The following is a 22097-nucleotide window of genomic DNA, read 5'->3' as shown; positions in this document are numbered from 1 at the left end:
CTGCAGGAATTCATATTCTTGTTTTTTTCGGTAAAGTCACGTAGATGTTGCGATGTGTAAACCCAATTCACTTGCGGGTATTTTTTTCAGCATTGGGATGTTTGTCCGAACACCAGTTATATTGTTTTTTTACTTAGCTATTGCAGTAAAATGTAGCACCCAGATGAAACCGATGCATTTATACAGGGTGATGAACATGCAAACCTCACACAAAAGGCACCCGGGTCAGGAATCTAACCCAGGGAGTTCTTGCTGTGAGGAACATTACAACTGCAATCACCCTGCTGCCCAAATGATAATCCATCCAGCACTAATGCTAAATGGTGTTTTTTTTATATAGTGCATGGCACTGAGCTTCAAAACAGATTGAATATCACAAGACAATGTGCTTTAATCAAGACGATGCATGTAATAATAACACGTACACTATACGCACACTCCAGCGATCTCAGGCTGGCAAAACCATTTTGCTTTGAAATGTGAAAATCACCATCATACACCGTTATTTAAAAATAAAATATAATTGTTCAAATAAACTACTGGCCTTTTAAAAGACAATTTGCATACAGAACACCTTACATTTAGATGGGTTGGTTTTTATATTATTCATGTAGGTTCACGAAAAATCTCATTCAACAACACTCCCAAGAGAAATGGCACATGACGAGCAAACAGCACGCACACATCCCGCAACCCCGAAAGGGACAAACATTAAACAGTTATATTGGAATGTCAATGTTGAAATACCAATGTCAGGAATATATTTCAAGTACTGCAACGACACTGGGGTTAAGGACACATCCACAAAGACAACGAACAATGGTGGAAACACACTGGCAAGAATACCATTCAAGTGTCACAAAACTCACAACGAAAAACACGCCGCAAGGAAACGACCACCACGAACCATAGCATCATCCCTCGTTCAATTTCCTCTGACTTGCTGTCGGAGCAAAACAAATGTCATCAAGCTCATCGCATGGCAACTGTCAATCATCGCGCAGGTGACGATCAGTATACTAAGGTGTACCCCGAAGAACTGACCAGCAGCACTCCCTCATAGTTGAATGTTCTGGGGCCAGAGTAGACGATAACATCATAATCAACGTTTTTGGGTTGAGATCGCGTTATTTATAAATGTGTCGTAACCCTCCACCACCCGACACGGCCAATCAGTTAAAAAGTGTCACGTTGACAAAAGACAAATAGTTCACTGCTTTAGCCCACTGGTGTGTTGAAGCCACAACATTTACAATTTGAGTACTCAAATTGTAAATGAGTACTCAAATTGTAAATGTTGTGGCTTCAAATTGTAAATGTTGTGGCTTGAACACACCGGTGGGCTAAAGCAGTGAACTATTTGTCTTTTGTCAACGTGACACTTTTTTACTGATTGGCCGTGTCGGGTGGTGGAGGGTTACGACACATTTATAAATAACGCGATCTCAATCCAAAAACGTTGATTATGAATAATATTGGTCGCGAAAGCCTACGTGTTAAACGATAACATCACTTTGTAACAGAGTCGAACGTTCAGTTTACGATAAGATCCGTGTAAATCCGAGTCAACGAGTGGTCAGGACGACTTGTAAGTCAATCATAACTGATCATTATGAAAATTGTAATATCTAGCAACAATTATTTTAATCATTCATATCAGCAACATTAATCAAATACCTTAGCTGCAGGCTGGCTTAAAACGCCTGGATGCTTACATGTATTTCTGACATGTGATTGGTATGTAAGTTGAACTTCTTTCGCAGCCGTATGTAGCCAACTGTGATAATCGGAGGTGCGTACACATCTGTCAGTCGTGGGAGTGATGACATAATCCCTAGCAACCACTCCTACAACAGTACACTTCACCGTGATACCCCCAATTTACTCTGACTTAAGATCCCTTTTCTCCGACGATGTTAATGATCATACGACTATCATACCTGCCAGATTTACAGCAAATCTTAATATAATTTTCTTTACTCTGGCCCCCGACCACCTTAGTGTGAAGAACCCATTGTAAGTCTGATTGTAACAATAGCCATGGTGAAGTCTGACTGGACATCGTTGCCAAATGCAAATACAAAATATGATTCCATTCCATCTGGGTGCAAATCGGGACTCCACGTGTTTAATCTCATGTTTGGCACCTTTTCGTCCATATATGGTAGCACAAACTAATCTAAGCAAAGCCGTTGCAAGAAACGACAGGACCAGGAGTCAGAATATCAATTTAAAAATGACACGACTGCAGAAATAGCAGCAGCATCAGCCTAAACGCTGTTTCAGGCCCCGAATAATGACTGGTGAAGGTGATTATGAATGCCCAGCAATTCACAATGTAGTGTCTAACAATAAAGGACGCTCAGGATGGAAAGAGAGAACTCAATAAGTATCTTGCGCTAAAACCGTTTCAAGAGTAAAGCGCTCTTCATATTTGGCCACATGTTATGAATTGCACGTGTCTACAGATACAGGAGAACCTCTGGTCACGACCATAATTCGTTCCATAACTTTGGTTGCAACCCAATTTGGTCGTGACTCGAACCTAATTTCCCCATTGGATTGTATGTAAATACGATTAATCCGTTCCAGACTCCTACGAACGGTATATAAATATTGTTTTTTAAAGATGTTTAAGCACAAAAATAGTTCATTATACCATAGAATTCATAGTGTAATAGTAAACTAAATGTAAAAACATTGAATAACACTGAGAAAACCTTGAACAACAGAGAAAACTAACATTGCCGCGTCAAGGTTGAGAATCGTTCAACAAGATGATTGTTTCGTCTGCTACATCAGTCGGTCGATTCTGAGAGAGAGAGAGAGAGAATATTCGTATGAGCAATTCATGTTTCTATTGAAAGGAAGTTAACAGTAATATTTGGGTACAGTATTGTTTTTGGAAGCATTCGCTGTAATATCGTATGAACGTTTACTTCACCGCATCATCGTATGAATGATGCGAGAAGAGATTAACGGGTTCTTATGTTAGCGATTTACGTACTCAGCGCTTTCGCTCTCTAAATTACGGCTTGAATGAGGGGGGAGGGGTATGACTACACTCACAAAATTAATATCTTACTAGGAATTTTCCTGTTGTTTGTTTTATTATTTCCCTTCTACGTGACTTTACTGAAAGAACCAAGAATATGAATCCCTGCAGTCACGAAAGCTTTAAATCGATTTATATACTCTTAGTTCTTTCGGTAAAGTCACGTAGGTAAAAAATGAAATTAATACAAAATAATAAAAACAAGAAAATCATTTTTAAAATGTTTTATTAATTTTAATTTTTTACCTACGTGACTTTACCGAAAGAACTAAGAGTATGAATCCTTGCAGTCTCGAAAGCTTCAAATCTAGAATCGATTAATATGTTTGCTCTGTATCATCTATTGTTTGTTTGTAAACAAACAGGAAATTTGGCGCTTACAAAAAAAATGGCGCGGAAGGGGAAATCGGCCGCGGCCGTGTTTGATCACCACCCGAGTTTGTGTTCGTGACCAGATTCAAAATATTTTGTGAATTTTTTGGTCGGAACCCGATTTGGTCGTGGTCAGAAGCGTTCGTGACCAGAGGTTCTACTGTATAGATGAGTCACAAGTTAAGAATAGATTTTTGTTAACAATGGTCAAGGCTGCAACTCGTGGCTGCAGGGGTCATGTGAATCCATTATGAGACACAAATGAAAAACATCGATTTATATATTCTTGGTAAAGTCACGTAGAAGGGAAATAATAAAATATGAAACAATAATCTTTTTGTGACTTTACCGAAAGAACCAAGAATATAAATGCCTGCAGTCACGAAAGCTTTAAATCGATGTATATGTTTGTTCTGTATCATCTATTGTGGGCTTAAGCATTTATTTTAAATATTACATACCTGTGTGCCTGGATGGGCCAGGCAGTTGTGATTATGGATACCTCAGAACCATAGCTTGACATTTGTGACTGTATTAGTAGGCTCACCCATCTAAATGGGACATTTTTGATATTCACATGATGTATTGAAATCAAAAGAAACTAATAAGTATATGCACCAACTTCAAGCAAAGAATCTCTTGCCATAGAGAAGGCATCAGTATAAACACAACACACGTGGCAAATTTGGCTACGAACAGCTTCCGGGCAACCTGAAATTACTGTTGGCAAGTACTGAGTGAAAATAGTACACTGCTAATATAATTCTACCGAGTAGTTTTAATATATATTGGTGATAACCAGGATGAAACAGGTGTCATTTATTTATTTTTTACTTTGGGCTCTGGACTCAGCCAGACTCAGCTCAAAAAAGATGCAATGCAGGGTACAACAAAAATCCACCCTGCCCATTCTGGTGAATTTGCACCAGGTTAACATAAAACAATGTTTCTAAATCTAACAACTGTTTACAGCTAACCATGAGCGAAATGTAAGCCTATTCCAAATGTATAGCCACAATATTTATGGTCACGTTCAGCCCGGGCCTGTGACAGAATTCCAGCCACATTGCAGCAGTGGGGGGGGGATGGTAGGGACATCAAATTATTTTTTCATGTATTGCTCTACCCCAGAACCTCAGACTGTGCTGGTTTATTACCTCAACATGGTAACCAAGTCACCAACATACCATTATGGTTTATATTTTCAGAGATCTCAAGAAACGAAATAGATTTCAGATTGTGAACCCACCCTGAACACTCTCTCTGAAATCCTCCCTTTAAAATCAGCATTGAACCATCTTCGACGAAGCCAAGGTGTCTAAATGAGATCTACTAAAATTGATCCAGAGGCCGCACGTCATCACTTCTTGAGCAGCTGCTGGAAGCTCTCGTAAACCTCCGGGTTGCTCTCGGCAAAGTGCTCCGCCTTGTTCTGCTCCAGCCAATCAGACGAGTGGATCTGCTTCCGCAACAGACCAATCAGGTCCTCCAGGGAGTCGGAGGGCAGGGCTGAGGCGTTTGGTTGGTCGCCTTTCGATGTTTGGGCAGAGTTGGTAAGTAACTTGAGCTTTGGTAAAGCACTTTCCAGCCTGTCCATACCTGCATGCACACAAACACACACCAAGACGCAGATCCTCATCTAGCCATATGGACTGTAGAGATTAGTGTTGGTCATCATCAGGCAATGATCAAGTCACTGTCGCCATCTCTCGATCTTACAATGCATCAATCCAAGCGACTTATGCACACCAGCTGATTGCATTGCTCCATTTCACGGCGGAGTGGCAGCCAAAGCAGGGAAGAGGGGCTGTTAGTTACCACCTATTATGGTCACATAGCACATCTCTTCTTGGTTCTTTCGGTAAAGTCACGTAGAAGGGAAATAATAAAAATAAAACATATTTTTTTCTTTTATTATTTCCCTTCTACGTGACTTTACCGAAAGAACCAAGAAGATGAATCCCTGCAGTCACGAAAGCTTTAAATCACATAGCACATGTTGCCTGAATAGGATTTCATAACTGCGATAGCTACATGTTTAATAAGGCGAAGGATTTGCTACTCATGGCAAGAATCAAACCCTGATTACTGCATCACGGCACCCCAAAGGCGAAGATCTCCCGTTTCGCCGTAACAGACTGTAGGGGCAAGTGCTGTTAGCCAACATCTATGAAGGTCGACACGGACTACAACAGGGTAGGTGGCCAGCACTCTACCTGGCCGCCTCTTTTCTCGCGAGTAGCGATGTTTACATACCACACCAGGTACTCATTTGAGGCTGAGTCGACCTAGGGGATGCCCAGGAACCTCTGGAACCTAACTCACTCGTAAGTAGAGGAGTTCCTGTATAGTGTTGCTGACACAGTCGTCTCCTGTTCCGTCCGTGACCTCCCGTCAGCGAGCCTTCGACACGTGGCCTGAGAGTGCACCTGGCCTGGCACAGGCGCCGTGGTGACGTCACCGTCACTTAGTGGCGAATGGCGTGCGTTGGTATTGTGGTTGCTGACGCAGTGTTGGATAGGAGCTGTGCTCACCGAGCTTGAGTCGAGTCATGGACTCGGCAAAAACGAGGCGCACCCAGCCGGGCTCGGGGCAGTAGAACGCCTGTCCCGGGCTGATGAGCACTTTGGACTTGATCAGAGCAATCCACATATCCTTCTCCGCCTCGAACGTGTCACTTTGCAGGAACTGGGGTATACCCGCAGGAAAAAACGGGCACAGAAAAAAAGAGCATGTTTGTGCCATCGCCTCGAGCAAAATAACTTAAACATTCATATATCGATGGTGCAAATAACATGATTTTAATTTATTAAAGCGCTAATTATTTCTTATTGAATCATTCAATAATCATAGCAAAATATTGCCAAGAAGGACGTCAGCGAACGGGGGGCGTGAAAGCTGGATGGCCCGTGATGGTCCGAACAAAGAATTCGCTGAAAACCCGACGCAGGAACACGCTGGTTTCAGCCGGCATAGGAGACAACGCACGGCAGGCACACATGAAGACTTAATAAGTCACCCGATTATGAATGTGATGAAGTACGATCTGTTAGTCTCGTAACTGACGACTGCCCATTATACACTTCATACTGAAGGTCTGAACGTTATGCATCAACAAACTCCTGGTGCCATCCAATGGATCACCAAACTTTACAGTTACCGTTTTGTCAGTTTCTTGTCGAATCCCATAGGGAAGAAGAAGATAGCACACCCAGGATATGTTGTGCTTAGCTTGTTGTACTTCTCCCGCACCAACAATTAGCACGGTTGGCTACATTCGGTGCGAAAGAAGCTCAACACACACTCAACATTGGGTCAAGCTCACTTTTATTATTTTCCACCTTTTCATTTTTTTTTATATTAAAAAAAGTGCCCACTGAGCAGCGCTTTACCTGCCGGAAATCGGCCCAGACGTAGAGGCCCGACGCTCGGTCCAGATATGGCACCCCCATGGCTCGCAGGCGGTCCGTCATGTAGCGGTGGGCCTTCCGCAGGCGTTCGTGATTCGTGGGCAGGAACACGCGGTCAATCCACTCTGCGGATGCACGCGCGAGAAAGGCATCCATTATTTTATTCATTCATTCATTCGTTTATTCATTCATTCGAGGTAAATGAGTCTCACCCATTTCAACAAAGCCCACGTGTTCCGCTGCTCGATTGATGGCTGGGTGTTGGTGGCAGGGTGGCACAGTGGTTTAACCAGTGCCTCACAGCAAGAAGAGCCTGGGTTTGACTTGTGACTCAAGTACATTTCAGTGGTTATATGTTCGCCCCCCTGTTAGGCATGGGTTCCCCTCTGGGTTCTCCCGTTTCTTCCCAAAGAGAAATGCATACATACATGTACATAATTGGTTTTGACGAAACATCCAATTGCAGGGCCCTCCAAAAAAGAAGAGTCTAAAAACTCAGTGCGGTTATCCTAAGTAAATAAGTAATTATTATTATAATCTCTACTGGCTTCCCTGAGCCTCAGTGGACATTCGTGTCCCCAATGGGTTTAGCACCAGTGTCCTCTAAACAAATGATGTAAATACATCAGATTGTGAGTCGTTTTATTGCCCCAGATATATGACGGTGATGATGAACTGGCTCGATCCTGGCTTCTAAGTAAATAAAATGCATGAAATTACATTTATGAAAATGCAACAATAACGACAAAATACATTTTCTAAAACCTAAACCATGACAAAATTGTTCTTAGCGGCTTCGTTACAGCGTCTTAGGGGTGTGTGAATGTGGCAGCCGTCGGGGTGGTTAACTCTGATGGCCGTGGTCACCTCGGTCCCTGAGAATCTGCGACACGGAGTACTGCAGCGGACCCGGCACGCCATGCACGTATGCCACCTTGCCCAGGGCACGGATCACGTCGCGATTCTCCGTGTAGAGCACGCCCACACGCAGCCCCGATGCGGCAAAGTCCTTTCACACGCGGGGCGAAAAGTGTGGTCACACAGAGCACGCGTTCCACAAGAATCGCTTTTTGTGTTAGTTTTTTGTACCTTTTACCGCACCTCCGAATAGCACAGTTGGCTACGTATCGTACGAAAGTTCAACATACAGTAAAACCTTGGATTGCGAGCATAATTCGTTCCGGAAACGTGTTTGTAATACAAAGCACTCGTATATCAGTTGTGATCACGTGACGCTCGGCGAAGCGTATACACGTACTACTCGTATTGCAAGACCTCGCTCATTTATCAAATTAATATTTATTTAAAAAATTTGCTCGTCTTGCAAAACACTCGCAAGACCAAGTTACTCGCAATCCAAGGTTTTACTGTACATACATGTACACAGAAGTCTGTAAGTCTTCCCGGTAAAATAAAAGTTGCAGTGTTTGTCAGTTGCGTGATTAAAGTACATCACTTGAGACAATGCAATGACACGCAGTTTTCCCCTCTTCTGTTATTGTCTGATATTCTCAGAGGTGGCAACTCTCATCAATTCTGTGAATGACGGGAAAAACCCATCATGACAGAATAATAGTGCGGGCTGTAAACCATCAGGTTTGAACAACACGCAGATGTGTGTGAAAAGTACACAGCCTTTGTGCATTATGCAAAAAACATCAGCATTTTCTAAAGTGCATTGTGTTCCTCTTGCCTGAGATCACCATAAAAAATAAACCTGAGCAAACATGCTGTTGTTCAAATATATTGTGATGGTGACCTAAGCCAAGTGGACCACAATGCACTTCTTCAGGAAATACATTTTATTTTCCGATATTTTTTGTTGCATAATACAATAATACACAAAGACTGTTTGCTTTTTACAGTGTTGTGTATTGTTTGAAACTGGTGGCAATTCTAATGGTTATCATTGTCATGGAAACTGAATTTGGCCTTTAACATGTTATTAGTGCTCGGAGAGGCCGCGAGTATTGAGGTAACTACATCAACATATAATCATTACCATCACCATTAGGGCTGTACAAGTGTTACGCAAGGTTTAACAAACGTAAGATTTACCTTGCTGAGGCTCCACATCACGTGCGTGCGGTCCGGGTCAGGAAGACTTTCACAAACAGACGACAAAAGGAGTCAATTGACACTGTGGCGACGCCTTGGTCAAACTTTTGCGTGTATGTCGTGTGTGTCACGCTGGGCTACTCACTTGAACTCATAACAGGCACCAGGGTACCATGTACCATCAGGTGCATTCACTGGGCTCCAAGTCAACCGTACAACGTTTACAAAATCTCTCTCAGAATATTAAAACCCACACGCGGCATACTTCTGTGACCTCAAACTGATCCTCTGTGAGATCACTTCCTCCTGCCCTTCTGCCTGCCCTATCAATGCTAGAAAACACTGTTTATTTTCTCCACCTCGGCAATTAATTACCTGTGAAGACTTAGCAGGACCCTCCTCAATGAGACTCGGTGAGGCTTTTCTGGATACACAAGAGTAATGATAATTTTCAAAAATAGAATTGTTTTTACGTAAGGAGGTTGCTTCTGCTGCTCTAATAGCATGGAATGAGCTGCCCCCAGTATCTACAATTTGCTAAATGGGCCGTCTTGTTCCCTATGTATGACAGAAAAACCTTCATTGACTTCACCCATTTAATTCCTTTATAATTAACATTGCATTTGTTATTCAATTGCCTGATTATATTCCATGTTTAAAGCTTACTCGTTCCTTGTAACACCCACAAATACACTGCCCTGTTGTGACTGCAGAATCTGTGGATACATCTGTATGATATAGTAACTGCCACATTACATAAACAAAGCTGCATTGTGTTGCACACGGAGAAAATATCACAAAGCCAACATGGGCACAAACCGGTCAAAGCTGAGGACACTGGTGAACTTGGGTCCCTTGATGAAGATGGTGAGCATGTATATCTCATCCATGATCACATGCAGCTCGTGTCTGCAACAGCACGTGGGCGCTCAGTTCAACGCTGGAATATTTAGCAGTACCTTCATATTTAGTCCACCCAGCGGGTATAAAATGGCGACACCGCAGTCAGTCGTTCGGCAGGGCCCGTGTGGTGGGGGGTTTAGTGTGGTGCCCGCACACTTAGCCTAGGCCTAGCGCATGTCCGCCAGCACTTGTGTGAGTAAATCATTTCAGGGCTACACCGTTACCTTGAACAAGAGGCAATAAGCGATCGGCTGGAATGCGATCGATGTCGTGAGATCTCCAGGAAGCGAAGCGGCATTCACCCTGGAGAGTGCTCCGATAGGCGACCACCGTACCATTAAATATAGAACACGTATAAAAACCCTCATTAATTGGCTGAAAACATCGAAATCTATATGCACCTCCGTGTGCTGCAGATTGTGCAGCGTCGTGAGATGCAGCTTGCGTGAATGACGGAATATAAACACAGTCGTTATTATGAAACGGGTGTTTGTAGGCTGCTGTAGGGCTAAGTTGTAAACAGGGATACATTTAGCAAACTACATTTTGTACTATACTATGCCCCTCCATCTTTGCCAACACGCACTAACCGGCATTGTGAAATATTATCAAACATCCCCCATCACCCGCACGGTGTGAGGAGGCCCTCATCCAGAAGTGGCTGTATATGAACACACATATTGTTTTTAGAAGTGTATTTTTTTTACATTAAAGCAATATTGTTCTCACAGTGGGTCAAAGCGGCAGTATGGAGTTATCTGAAACGAGTCCAATAAGTAACTCAAACACAGCGAGCCAACCCATGGGGAAAGAAAAAAAACGCAGAGTCTGCAGCAAGTTCACGCTCTCCAACAGGAAGAGTCCACCCCCCCCACCCCCCAATGTCATGCACAATCGATCACCCAATCCCCAGCCCGACCCTAGTCGTGCCAAGGAGTATAAAATCATCAAAATAACATTTGCGATCACAATGCACATGCCGATGCCCATTATAGAGTTTTACGAGACCCATTCGGAACACGGCGCAGCCAAACGAGCCGAGCCAAACAGCCGCATCTTGGCAAACACTTGCGGCCCCCTGAAAACAAACAAAAAAGAGACGAGTGAGCAGAACGCACCTCTTGGCAAACTCCAGATAACTGAGCAGAGCGTCGGCTGGGTAGATGTCGCCCAGGGGGTTGTTGGGGTTGATGAGAATAACTGCCCTGATGCGCATGCCCTACAGGGCAAGTTACGAGAGAAACACGGCCGTTATTTACCAACACGGTCCCAGCCGCCACGCAGTCCCCGTCTGCCGATACAGCGTCGTTTCGTTAATAAGACACAAGTTCAACTTGCACGTCTAAATGTGCTGACCCTTCACGAGACTTTGCTTGAAACTAATACAGTAATAGCCTAATTGGACAAATCAAACCATGGGATGGGAGAGCAATGAGTGAGGACTCAAGACAGGCGTTTGAACTCTCGATTAATTGTACTTAAGCCAGTTTATGCCATTTTTTTTATAACATTAAGCGGAGTGGTGATGTCAGAAAGGGGCCGTCAGGCTCTTGTATGTACGTATGTTTAACTTCTTTCACCCCCCGCCAAACCTCCTACGCATTTCACAAGTAGTACTAATCGCATATCTGCATTTCCCATAAATATGCTAAATTCATCTTGATATGCAAATGCTTTTGTCAAGGTGCTCTTCCCCCCTCCATCCCAGCTTAAAAAGACGCTCCAAGCCTGGGGTGTGTCATTCAGACTCTGTCTTCTCGACAGACCTGTTCTCCACCTGAGGACGGCTGCTTGCGTTGTGGCCGAAACGTTGTGAGAATTATTTTATTATGTTTTATTTTTATTATTTTATTATTTCCATTCTACGTGACTTTACCGAAAGAACCAAGAAGATTCTTTCACACTGTACGTAGCCAACCGTGCTAATCAGAGGTGCGGGGAAGGACAACAAACTAAACGCACGCTGATTATCCACCCTTGCATTATGATAGAACCACCATGCCGTCAATTACTCCAAACACATTTTTGAAAATTTAGGTAATAAGCTATTGAGAACTGTCAACATGTGTTGGTAATGTCAGGAAAATATTCATAAACACGATGTTATGTTTTGCAAAGCGCATATAATTATCATGGATCTTATATAATACGAGATATATTGTAATATCACCATACCACGGCAACCTTACCAGCGCCACACAGCCCCTGCGTGTCGCTGCAGGCTCGTTTCTGTGAATTGCACAGCTATTGCTTTATCACTCTCTCCGTGGCTCATCAACCCAGCGCCCACCATTCCATGTCCCCAGCGCTCAAGCCTAATATGGCTGCTCTGTTACGATCTTGCTGTACGGGGGGGGGGGAAGCACAGATAGCCATGATGTACGTGGACAAAAATTGAAACAACTTTATCGGTACCGAGGCTCCCACAAGGCCATGCGGGAGGCCGCCAGCTGTCATAGAATGCGGTCGTGTTGCTACAATTCTCTGTGGTGAGTACAATGTCTTTAAGAACAATGAGGCTATGCCGCTGAATAAAATTTACGCCAACCGCTTGCAAATTCAGAGATCCAGCGGCGAAGGGGACCCCACCCTGCAACTTTCAGACGTCTCGGAACGGGAAAGGGTTAACAATGTGGACGTGGTGGTTGGGCAAAGACGAGGACCATCAGGTGGCAGGAGCTGAACGCAGTCAGAACCAATGGTTGAGGTTTAAGTGGCACTGACCTCCTTTTTAGCAGCTTCCAACGCAGTCTCGAGTTTTGGCACCGTGAGCTGGAAGGGATGAGTCTCATCTTCAGACGGCTGGGAGAGAGAAAGGTTTTAATTGCGGTAATTTTTTTTTATATTTTACAGATCAGCTGGCACTTACCTCCATCTTCCGAAATGGTGACGCATTCCAGCGATCCATCACTCTAAAAGGACGGATTTGTGGATCGCCTGAATTTGGAAACTCCCAAACTCGCCAGGCTGTGCGGTCACCAGGAGATGACAATACAGAATGGATTCTGGAATCCTTCTGTGCACGCCTTGATTATCCCCTTGTAATTGTGGGGGTTTTCTCTGGGTACTTCACATTCTTGCCACGTGTCAAATACTTATTGGCCAAACATCCCAATGCATGAGCAAGGATGGAGAGATGATCTAAGTGAAGCATGTACACCCACTTGTTGCAGAGGTTTACGGTTCGAATTCAGTGACCGCCCTGATTACTCCGAGCATAATAATCATGGCAATAATACGCCGACTGCATCAAAGCGGATGTTCAAAAATCCCTGATGTTATTCGCAAAGTATTCTATTGCGTGGCAGCGTCAGGGTCTAAATGTGCCAAAGTCAAAAATTACCCGAAAATTACGCAAATGGGATTGTATCTAGCAATCATCACCCCCTACTTGCACACTGATGTGCCAGGTCACTCTTGCAGATTAGACTATCCTGGTCTCTTGAATTCTCACCTGACTAAAGAAAAGAAACCTAAACAAGAAGCATGAAACTGCAAAATAAAAAGTCTTACAACTCACTGAGGTTTTCCTGCAGAAATAAAGGTCAGTATAAATATAAGAATAATTAATGTACAATAATAACCATATGGTGGGTGGAACAATGACACAGTGGTTTGTGCACTGCGCCATGAGCCCGGTCACCAGAATTCGCTTCCTGGCCATTACTAACACCATCGGTGAACGATATCTGAACCAACCAAATGCTGGGTTGACCAACCAGCACTCACCAGCAAGGTCAAATTTGGTCAAACAACCCCCATGATCGAGAGGTGTTGGGAGGCCTTCATCCATCAGAGGGCTTTAAAAATGTGCTTTATTTTAAGACTGGTTTAACATGTAGGCTTTCGCAAACAATATCATCCATGCATCCAGCAGTGAACTGTGAATAGCTGCTCATGATGGTGGTGGTGGTGATGACGATCACGCGAACTCTCAATGGCCTCACCACGCCGCTCAGGGGCACGTGCACAGTCCGGACGCCCGAGTAGTGACGGATGTCTTCATCAATGATGCCATAGTACGGGGTGGGGATGAGGATGCCGTCTGCATGGTAGCACACAAAACACAAAGACCCCCCCGTATAGGCTTAACCTACTGTTTCGGGCAAGTGCTGTTAGCAAACGCCTATGAAAACCGGCATGGCAAACGAGGCGCAGGGTGGCCAGCACCATGCGTGTTTATATAAATGTTTGTATATGTCTCGAAATAGCTCTCTTCATACGCTACAGTCATTTTGCTGGAGCAGTCACACCTGATGACGGATGCTTGTGTTGCTTCCGAAACGTCGTGATTTAATTTAGTTGCTTAATTTTCATTTTATTTTGTTTTCACCTACGTGACTTTACCGAAAAAAAACAAAGAGTATGGATCCGTGCAGTCACGAAAACTTCAAATCTAGATTCAGTCACTCCCCTGGTCATCCGACTCACCTCCAGGGTCACAGAGCACCGCTGATAGAGCCGTGAAGAGGGAACCGCAGCCATTCACCACGACCACCTGAGGAGGGCAGAGAGCAGGTAGATAACACCATTACGTGCTCGCAAAACATTACACTGTGCTTTTTGTGTTGTCACGCGTGTTGTTAGGCACGACGTCCGACGTTTCGCTTCACGTGCTGGGAGCTTCTTCTTCAGGATTGAGCCCAGTTCCTAAAGAAGCTCATAGCACATGGAGAGAAATGTCTGGCCATCGTGCCGAATCACCCGCGGTACAACCTGACAAAAACATCAGCGTCCTGTACAGCACAACCGCGAAAACCCACGCAGGCGTAACGACGCATACCACACCTGAACATCTGGCACTCCATAAGTGTGAATTAAGTGCAAGTGTATAATTTGACACGTTTCATCAAAATCTAAGCTTCCATTACCTTGTTGCAGGAATATCACTACACCCAAACTCACATGCAAATCATTTGACAAGACTTAACAGAGCCTATGATATCATTTTTTTTATCACACTGTCAGACATGTGTCACAAAACAAATTTGAATTAACCACAAAATATGAAATTGCCTCTTTCCCAACATTCGGACTACCGATTGACTTATTTTGGGCCACACTGCCATAAGGAATTACTTGGCCAGACAACTGTTGATGATGCAAACAGAAGGAATTTAATCAACGACTTATTCCGTGCAAAAGTACTCACATTTTCTGAGTCAAGGGGCCTGGGTGCCTTGCAGTAATCGGTTAGGAAACGAGCCATTTCTTTCTTTAAACTATAAAAAAAAAAAATTTAAGCATAAGTTAACAGCACAGCATAACTCACCTCACTATCCAGCATTTATTACAAATGAGATCTTGATAAATAAATAAAAGCGAAGCTCTTTTTAAAAATAAAAGTTAAGAAAAAAACACCAGTTGTTTATATTCACATTTTAGTGTGTACTATAAATGAATGTGACGTATCATGCTACGAGACGTAACGCGTGTGAATTCAAATGTTATGTGCATAGCTCTTAGGCATTAAATAATGCATCGATAAATCATGTACCATTAATTAGTTCGCTTACGATACTTGAACTGAATGGTGCATGTGTGAGAATTTTTTTCCGCTTCAATGCGAACAACCTGCTGCGAGATTTGGTTTACATTTCGTGAACCGGCAGGTCGCGTTGGGGTAACATGCGGCTACTTCCACCTCTTCCAAGGCTTCTATCCATCCTGCGTGGAAGAGTAGGGCAAAATAAAACCCTTGAGAGGGGGCTCTCTAGAACTCCCTCTCGTGGACGCTCTTCCGCCAGCAGCGGCGTGAGCACGCAATTGCAGAGCTGCACCTTTACCTTTTGGATTTAACGCAACGGGGCGGACTTACTGTCTAAATAAGAAACAATTCAAACGAGTACGGTAAAAAAAATGTATAACCCATGCTTGAATCGAATCGTGACCTTGAGTTGTGAAAATTAATCAGATAAATGGCGGGGGAATGAACACTTGGATTAACAGACGTGAACTCCAGCCAGCCATGGTGATACCGTGCACCGTGTACGACTGCGGGAGGAACTAAGGACGCGATCGATGGGGATAACTCACAACGCGTGTCCTCGCCAGTCCCCATAGCACAGCGTCACGGGGTCCACGTGGTACATATCAGGCTGACCCAGCTGCTCCAGAGGCGAACATCACACAACAACAGCAGCATCATCATGTGCCAGTCGTTCATCCCGGCCACCGGCTTCCCGTGAAACCCGGGATCCGACTATAAATATCTTGCTTCTTTAAAATCTGTCAAGGCCTCCCTCCTCACAATCTTGATTTATCTCGGAGAAATCCGTTGAGCTATAGAACTCTTTTTCAAAGATGTCCAGTAATTTTTACAGATGTCCAGTAGTGGTTACTCCGAATGATCACTGTGATCTCAATGCTCTGTAGTTTCCCTCCACACTCCCTTCAATAAAAAAAAAACATTGTCTATGCACTGTCTCTTAAATAAAGGAGTTTACACTTCCTCTGCTGACCATAAGGTTTAACAGCAACTGCATTGCTGTATATATTTCATTATCCTGCTGTTCATGTCGAAGGACCGATCTCCGCTCTCTCACATGAAAATATATGTTTTACTTTGTTGCTGGATCTGCCTTGACGTGTCATTGTTGCTTGTTACAGACTCATGAGTATATACAGAAGTGTGGGTTTGTTTTAGATATACGTACATGTATACTATATGGAGGTGTTGGCGTGCATGGTAGCCTACCCGTGCGGCCATCAAGTCCACAGACAGCTTGTTTTCGCTTGTTCCCAAATTAATGATTCCCTAGAGAAACATAAATGCCAACAAACGAACATTAATATATGAACGTCATCTCGAACAGAGCTGCTGCATAAACTGGGTATGAAAATCATCAATTCAACCTATCCCCCCCCCCACCCCACTATGCATGGACATGATACATCTTTAAAGAACCCATTAGAGTCACAGCATTTCCCAACACTAAACGCGCTTGCCACGATTAATGAATAGATTATGCAAAATTAAATGACACCAATGCTTCTGCCAACTCTGGTGGCCGTGATAACAACGCTAATTACAATGAGCAATAATCATCGTAACACAATTTCTGCGGGCTCTTAACGATTTACTCGCACAACTGCAAAGCCTCGGGGGGGTGGGATGCTTTTGTGTAAATTCCCATGACGTTTAAAAAGCCACGGCATTGGTCGTGTCTCCCTGCGGTGGTGCACCCCCCCGCCCCCCACTTCTCTCCATCTGAAATCGAGCGTAAAACCCATCATCTCTGCTGGCATTGTTGTGTGGGCAAAGAGGAACACACATGGGTTAGCCTGTGCCCCCGTTATCTTCCAGCATACGTGACCAGACATACCAAGCGCACTCAACACACACAGCGAAACGTCTCATTCATCATCATCATTATCCTCATCGAGCGATCATCATTACTGACTGGTCCATCATCAGCCATTCGGGGTTCCGTCACTCCTTCAAGCCTAAATTGACTGTAAACGTTGCGGAGTGAAAGCAAATGCAGCGGGTGACATGACCTGTCCGACATTCACTCGCCGCACAAGGCGTGAAATAAACCCGACAACGATGACGATGAGAGATGAACACGTCGTGAGATGGGGGGGGGGGTGGGGAGGAAACACCGAGCCGCCGATGTTGCATTGAATCCGCTCCTCGCCCTCATCACAACCACACAGGGCGCCTGCTGCACCCATGCACACAATGCACGCCGCATTCACAAGCGCGGCCGCCTCTTAATAGCTGCGCCCAATGGATCTTCCTTCATTTCATTCAGCGCCTTGGCAACCCTGTAGCAAAGATGGAGTGGCTGGACACGCGCACGTATATTTATCAACGTGCGTACGCAATACTGTGTGCGTGCGTGCCGCCTATGTGGTGCAGTAGATGTTTTATTTATTATATATATAGATGTACATCGCACCGACATATCTGTTATATTTGTAGAACCACCACATCTCAATACTGTACTGACAAATGCGACCATGTACACATCTACAAAAATATTAAGCTCGTTCTCAACAACATGTCCCTATGCAGATGTCTGTGTTTATGTGTGTACATGGAGGTGCATAAGCGGTGCTACATCATCCCTGGTACATACATACATACACACCCATCATTGTATCGTGTGTACAATTGCACTGAAGTACACAGGCACAACCTTCAGAGTACACACGTGCCTATGTGCACACAGCATTTCTGCGTAGTACTTATGTGTATGCATGTGCACAGGAGCATTGCCTGCATAAGTACATTCCGTGTACATGTGCACGCAGCAACGGTGCTGTGCAGTAGACACACGTGTGAATGCGTGTATAGATGAATGTGTACCGCACAGCATCACGCGACAACATCGCACGTGCAGATCAGACGCATGAGTGGACCCACCTCCGGATTGTGTTCCTCGTCGAATTTGTTGGCCGAGTACAAGGAGAAGCCATCCTGCAGGATGCCCGTGTAGCTCATGATCCGGTGCCCCCTCTCCGACAAGAACAGACTGCTGCTGCTGCTCCTCCGCGTACCGCTGCTGCTGCTGCCGCATGGATGATGCTGCGTGCATGCGGATGCCGCACCACCCGCCCGCACTGTTCGCTCCATCGGCCACAGTAGCTGTGGCTGCGTGTGTGGGAGAGAGTGAATGTGGGAGTAGCTCTCGACGGATGTCACTGTGCGTGCGACTGTGAATGTCGCTCTGGGTTGTAACTGTGCGTGCGACTGTGAATGCGGTGCAGCCACGGAAGAGAATGTGGGAGTGAACGTGTTGTATAGTTGTGGATGTGTTGCGTGTGTCAATGTCAATTCTGTGGATGCTAATGTGTGTGTGAAAGTGAATGTAGGAATAAGTGAATGTGGGCACCGCTATGGATGTCACTGTGCGTGTGAATGGCTGTATGGGAGAAAATGTGTCTATGGATATCAATGTGGGAATATGGGAGTGAATGTGGAAGCATGCGTTTGTGGGTGTAGATATGATTGTGAATAAAATGTTTTGTTTAGCTATGGATGTAGAGATTTGAATAGAATGGCCAATGATGTGACTATGAAAGTGAGTACGGGCGCAGCTATGGATGTGAATTTGAGCGTGAACGTAGCTAGGGATTTGATTTTGGGTGTGACATTTGGCGTATTTATTGACCTCGTGGAAGGTGTCAATGTGAATGTGGGTGTAGCTATTGATGTGAATGTGGGTGTAGCTATTGATGTGAATGTGGGTGTAGATATTGATGCGAATGTGGGTGTAGCTATTGATGTGAATGTGGGTGTAGCTATTGATGTGAATGTGGGTGTAGCTATTGATGTGAATGTGGGTGTAGCTATTGATGTGAATGTGGGTGTAGCTATGGATGTGAATGTGGGTGTAGCTATTGATGTGAATGTGGGTGTAGCTATTGATGTGAATGTGGGTGTAGCTATTGATGCGAATGTGGGTGTAGCTGTTGATGTGAATGTGGGTGTAGCTATTGATGTGAATGTGGGTGTAGCTATTGATGTGAATGTGGGTGTAGCTATGGATGTGAATGTGGGTGTAGCTATTGATGTGAATGTGGGTGTAGCTATTGATGTGAATGTGGGTGTAGCTATTGATGTGAATGTGGGTGTAGCTATTGATGTGAATGTGGGTGTAGCTATTGATGTGAATGTGGGTGTAGCTATTGATGTGAATGCACAACACGGTATAAACGTGTGAATGTCGGTATAGTAGTGAAAATGAATGGGTGCTGATGTGGATTTGTTTACGAATTTAGCTCTGGAAATGTGTACAAGCTGTAAATGAGGCTGATGCTGCTAATGTAGCTATGGATGGCAATCCAGGTGACTCAGAGATAAGGCTTTTTTTTAGCGGATGCAATGTTAGTCACTGCAGAGAACACAAGCTGTATCTGGGAAAGCAGATGCAGCCAGTCCTTTCGGCTGTGGCTTTATTTGTCTCTGGGTGTCGCTGCATCAATGCCTGTGGACGTGTCCGCTTGTAGATGTTGCCTGTAGGATCAGAGGGACGGACACACACAGGCACATAAGTACAAGGGCACGCGCACAGGCACACTACACTACCACGTGCACACTGGCACATGTCACAAACCGCACAAGCATGTGATGTAAACACAGGCAGGTTACAAAATGTGTGCATAATAAGAATATCCCCCGTATAGCCTTGACAAGACTGTAGGGGCAAGTGCTGTTAGCGAGCACACAACTCGTGCATAAACACGTGTGTACAAACAACCAACGTAAACAATGAAAAAAGCCAAAGAATTGTACGTATATATACTGCATATGAACGCCTGTAAACATTGTGCGTATACACGGCTTTAAACACGTGTACACACCTTGTACTGTACAAACACGTTTGAACAAACACCCTGCACTGTACAGACACGTGTACACAAACACCCTGCACTGTACAAACACGTGTACACAAACACCCCGCACTGTACAGACACGTGTACACAAACACCCTGCACTGTACAAACACGTGTACACAAACACCCCGCACTGTACACACACGTGTACACAAACACCCTGCACTGTACAAACACGTGTACACAAACACCCTGCACTGTACAAACACGTGTACACAAACACCCTGCACTGTACAAACACGTGTACACAAACACCCCGCACTGTACAGACACGTGTACACAAACACCCTGCACTGTACAAACACGTGTACACAAACACCCCGCACTGTACAAACACGTGTACACAAACACCCTGCACTGTACAAACACGTGTACACAAACACCCTGCACTGTACAAACACGTGTACACAAACACCCTGCACTGTACAAACACGTGTACAAAAACACCCTGCACTGTACAAACACGTGTACACAAACACCCTGCACTGTACACACAAACACCCTACACTGTACAGACACGTGTACACAATCACACGTGACCACAACAACACTTCGTCGCGCTCAAGTACCAGCTTACGGCCATGCCGACATCGCAGCGGACACTACCAAGGCAGCACTTGCGTCTATGCACGAGCTGTAGACGTGTCATCCCCGCGACGCGAAGTTGCCATTCGCTTCCGAGTCGGCCACGCAACGGAGACCGGCAGTGAAAGTGGTGGTGGTGGGGTGGTGGGGGGTAGTGGTGGGGGAGTATTTGTCCGCATCAACCACACAAACACTCTGGCCCCGCTGTCGGGGCAAGCCGGGGGGGTTGAGTCGCTTAGTTGAGGTCCGTCATAAACGACGATTCGACGGTGGAGGTGGTGGTGATGGTGGTGGTGGGTGGTAGTGGGTGGTGGTGGTGAGTAGGGGAGGTGGTGGTGATGGTGGTGGTGGTAGTGAGTGGTGGTGGTAGTGGTAGTGAGGGGTGGTGGTGGTGAGTAGGGGTGGTGGTGGTAGTGGGTGGTGGTGGTAGAGGTGGGTGGTAGTGGGTGGTGGTGGTAGTGTGATGGTGGTGGACTGGTGGTGGGTGGTGGTGGTAGTGGGTGGACTGGTGGTGGGTGGTGGTCGTGGGTGGTGGGTGGTGGTGGTAGTGGATTGGGGGTGGTGGTAGTATGATGGTGGTGGTGGTGGTAGTGTGATGGTGGTGGTAGTGAGTGGTGGTGGTGGCGGGTATAACTCAACACAAATCGCAGAGGCTCCTTCACCGACCGAGTTCGTTCTCTTCCTCCCCACTCACCCACCCCACCCCTCTCACCCACCCCACCCCTCTCACCCACCCCACCCCTCTCACCCACCCCACCCCTCTCACCCACCCCACCCCTCTCACCCACCCCACCCCTCTCACCCACCCCACCCCTCTCACCCACCCCACCCCTCTCACCCACCCCACCCCTCTCACCCACCCCACCCCTCTCACCCACCCCACCCCTCTCACCCACCCCACCCCTCTCACCCACCCCACCCCTCTCACCCACCCCTCTCCCCCCTCTCCTGCCGCCTCTGGTGTCCACGCTGCCCCCCCACGCCACCCAGTGGCCACCCTGCGTCAGTGCGGGCTGCAGGAGCCGGTTGGGGTTTTCTTGGGGGGAATGCGATCGATCAATCGATAATATTATCACCCGCGCCCGTCAAGCCCTCGTCAACATTAAATACGAAACTGCAACACGGCCACGTGTCTCATCGGGCTCGCTTGTTAAGAGTTTGCTCGTCTTGTACAAATTACAACTGGATAGCATCATCATTAGACCTCCTTTGCCGGTTCCAAAGTATAATAATTGGGCTTTTCCACTTTTTTCTGGCAACAAAACGCCAAAAGGTCATTTGGCATCCTCTGGTCGAGCACCAATTGGGTCGAAAGAAAGCAGTCCCTTGGTGTGGACCAGTGATGTCGACTCAACCTCATATGAGTAACC

The 22097-nt window shown here is 45.5% G+C and overlaps 1 protein-coding gene across 1 annotated transcript; it reads right to left on the bottom strand.

Moving 5' to 3' along the window:
• Positions 1-1430: 1430 nt before the first annotated feature.
• On the bottom strand, positions 1431-19045 carry LOC133350281 (1-aminocyclopropane-1-carboxylate synthase-like protein 1). Its single transcript, XM_061564463.1, has 14 exons — positions 18170-19045; positions 16496-16555; positions 15835-15905; positions 14951-15020; positions 14230-14296; positions 13746-13843; positions 12523-12600; positions 10917-11017; positions 9715-9804; positions 8896-8941; positions 7705-7846; positions 6820-6962; positions 5962-6115; positions 1431-5026 (listed from the first exon to the last, which is right to left on the bottom strand). The coding sequence occupies exons 1-14, from the start codon at positions 18377-18379 to the stop codon at positions 4788-4790; spliced, it is 1569 nt and encodes a 522-aa protein (XP_061420447.1). The 5' UTR covers positions 18380-19045; the 3' UTR covers positions 1431-4787.
• Between the last annotated feature and the right edge of the window lie 3052 nt (positions 19046-22097).

Source organism: Lethenteron reissneri, chromosome 33 (genome assembly GCF_015708825.2).
Source record: "Lethenteron reissneri isolate LAM-NWPU_2019-01 chromosome 33, ASM1570882v1, whole genome shotgun sequence".
NCBI classification, from domain to species: Eukaryota; Metazoa; Chordata; class Hyperoartia; order Petromyzontiformes; family Petromyzontidae; genus Lethenteron; species Lethenteron reissneri.
This window is presented reverse-complemented; position numbering and strand designations above follow the sequence as displayed.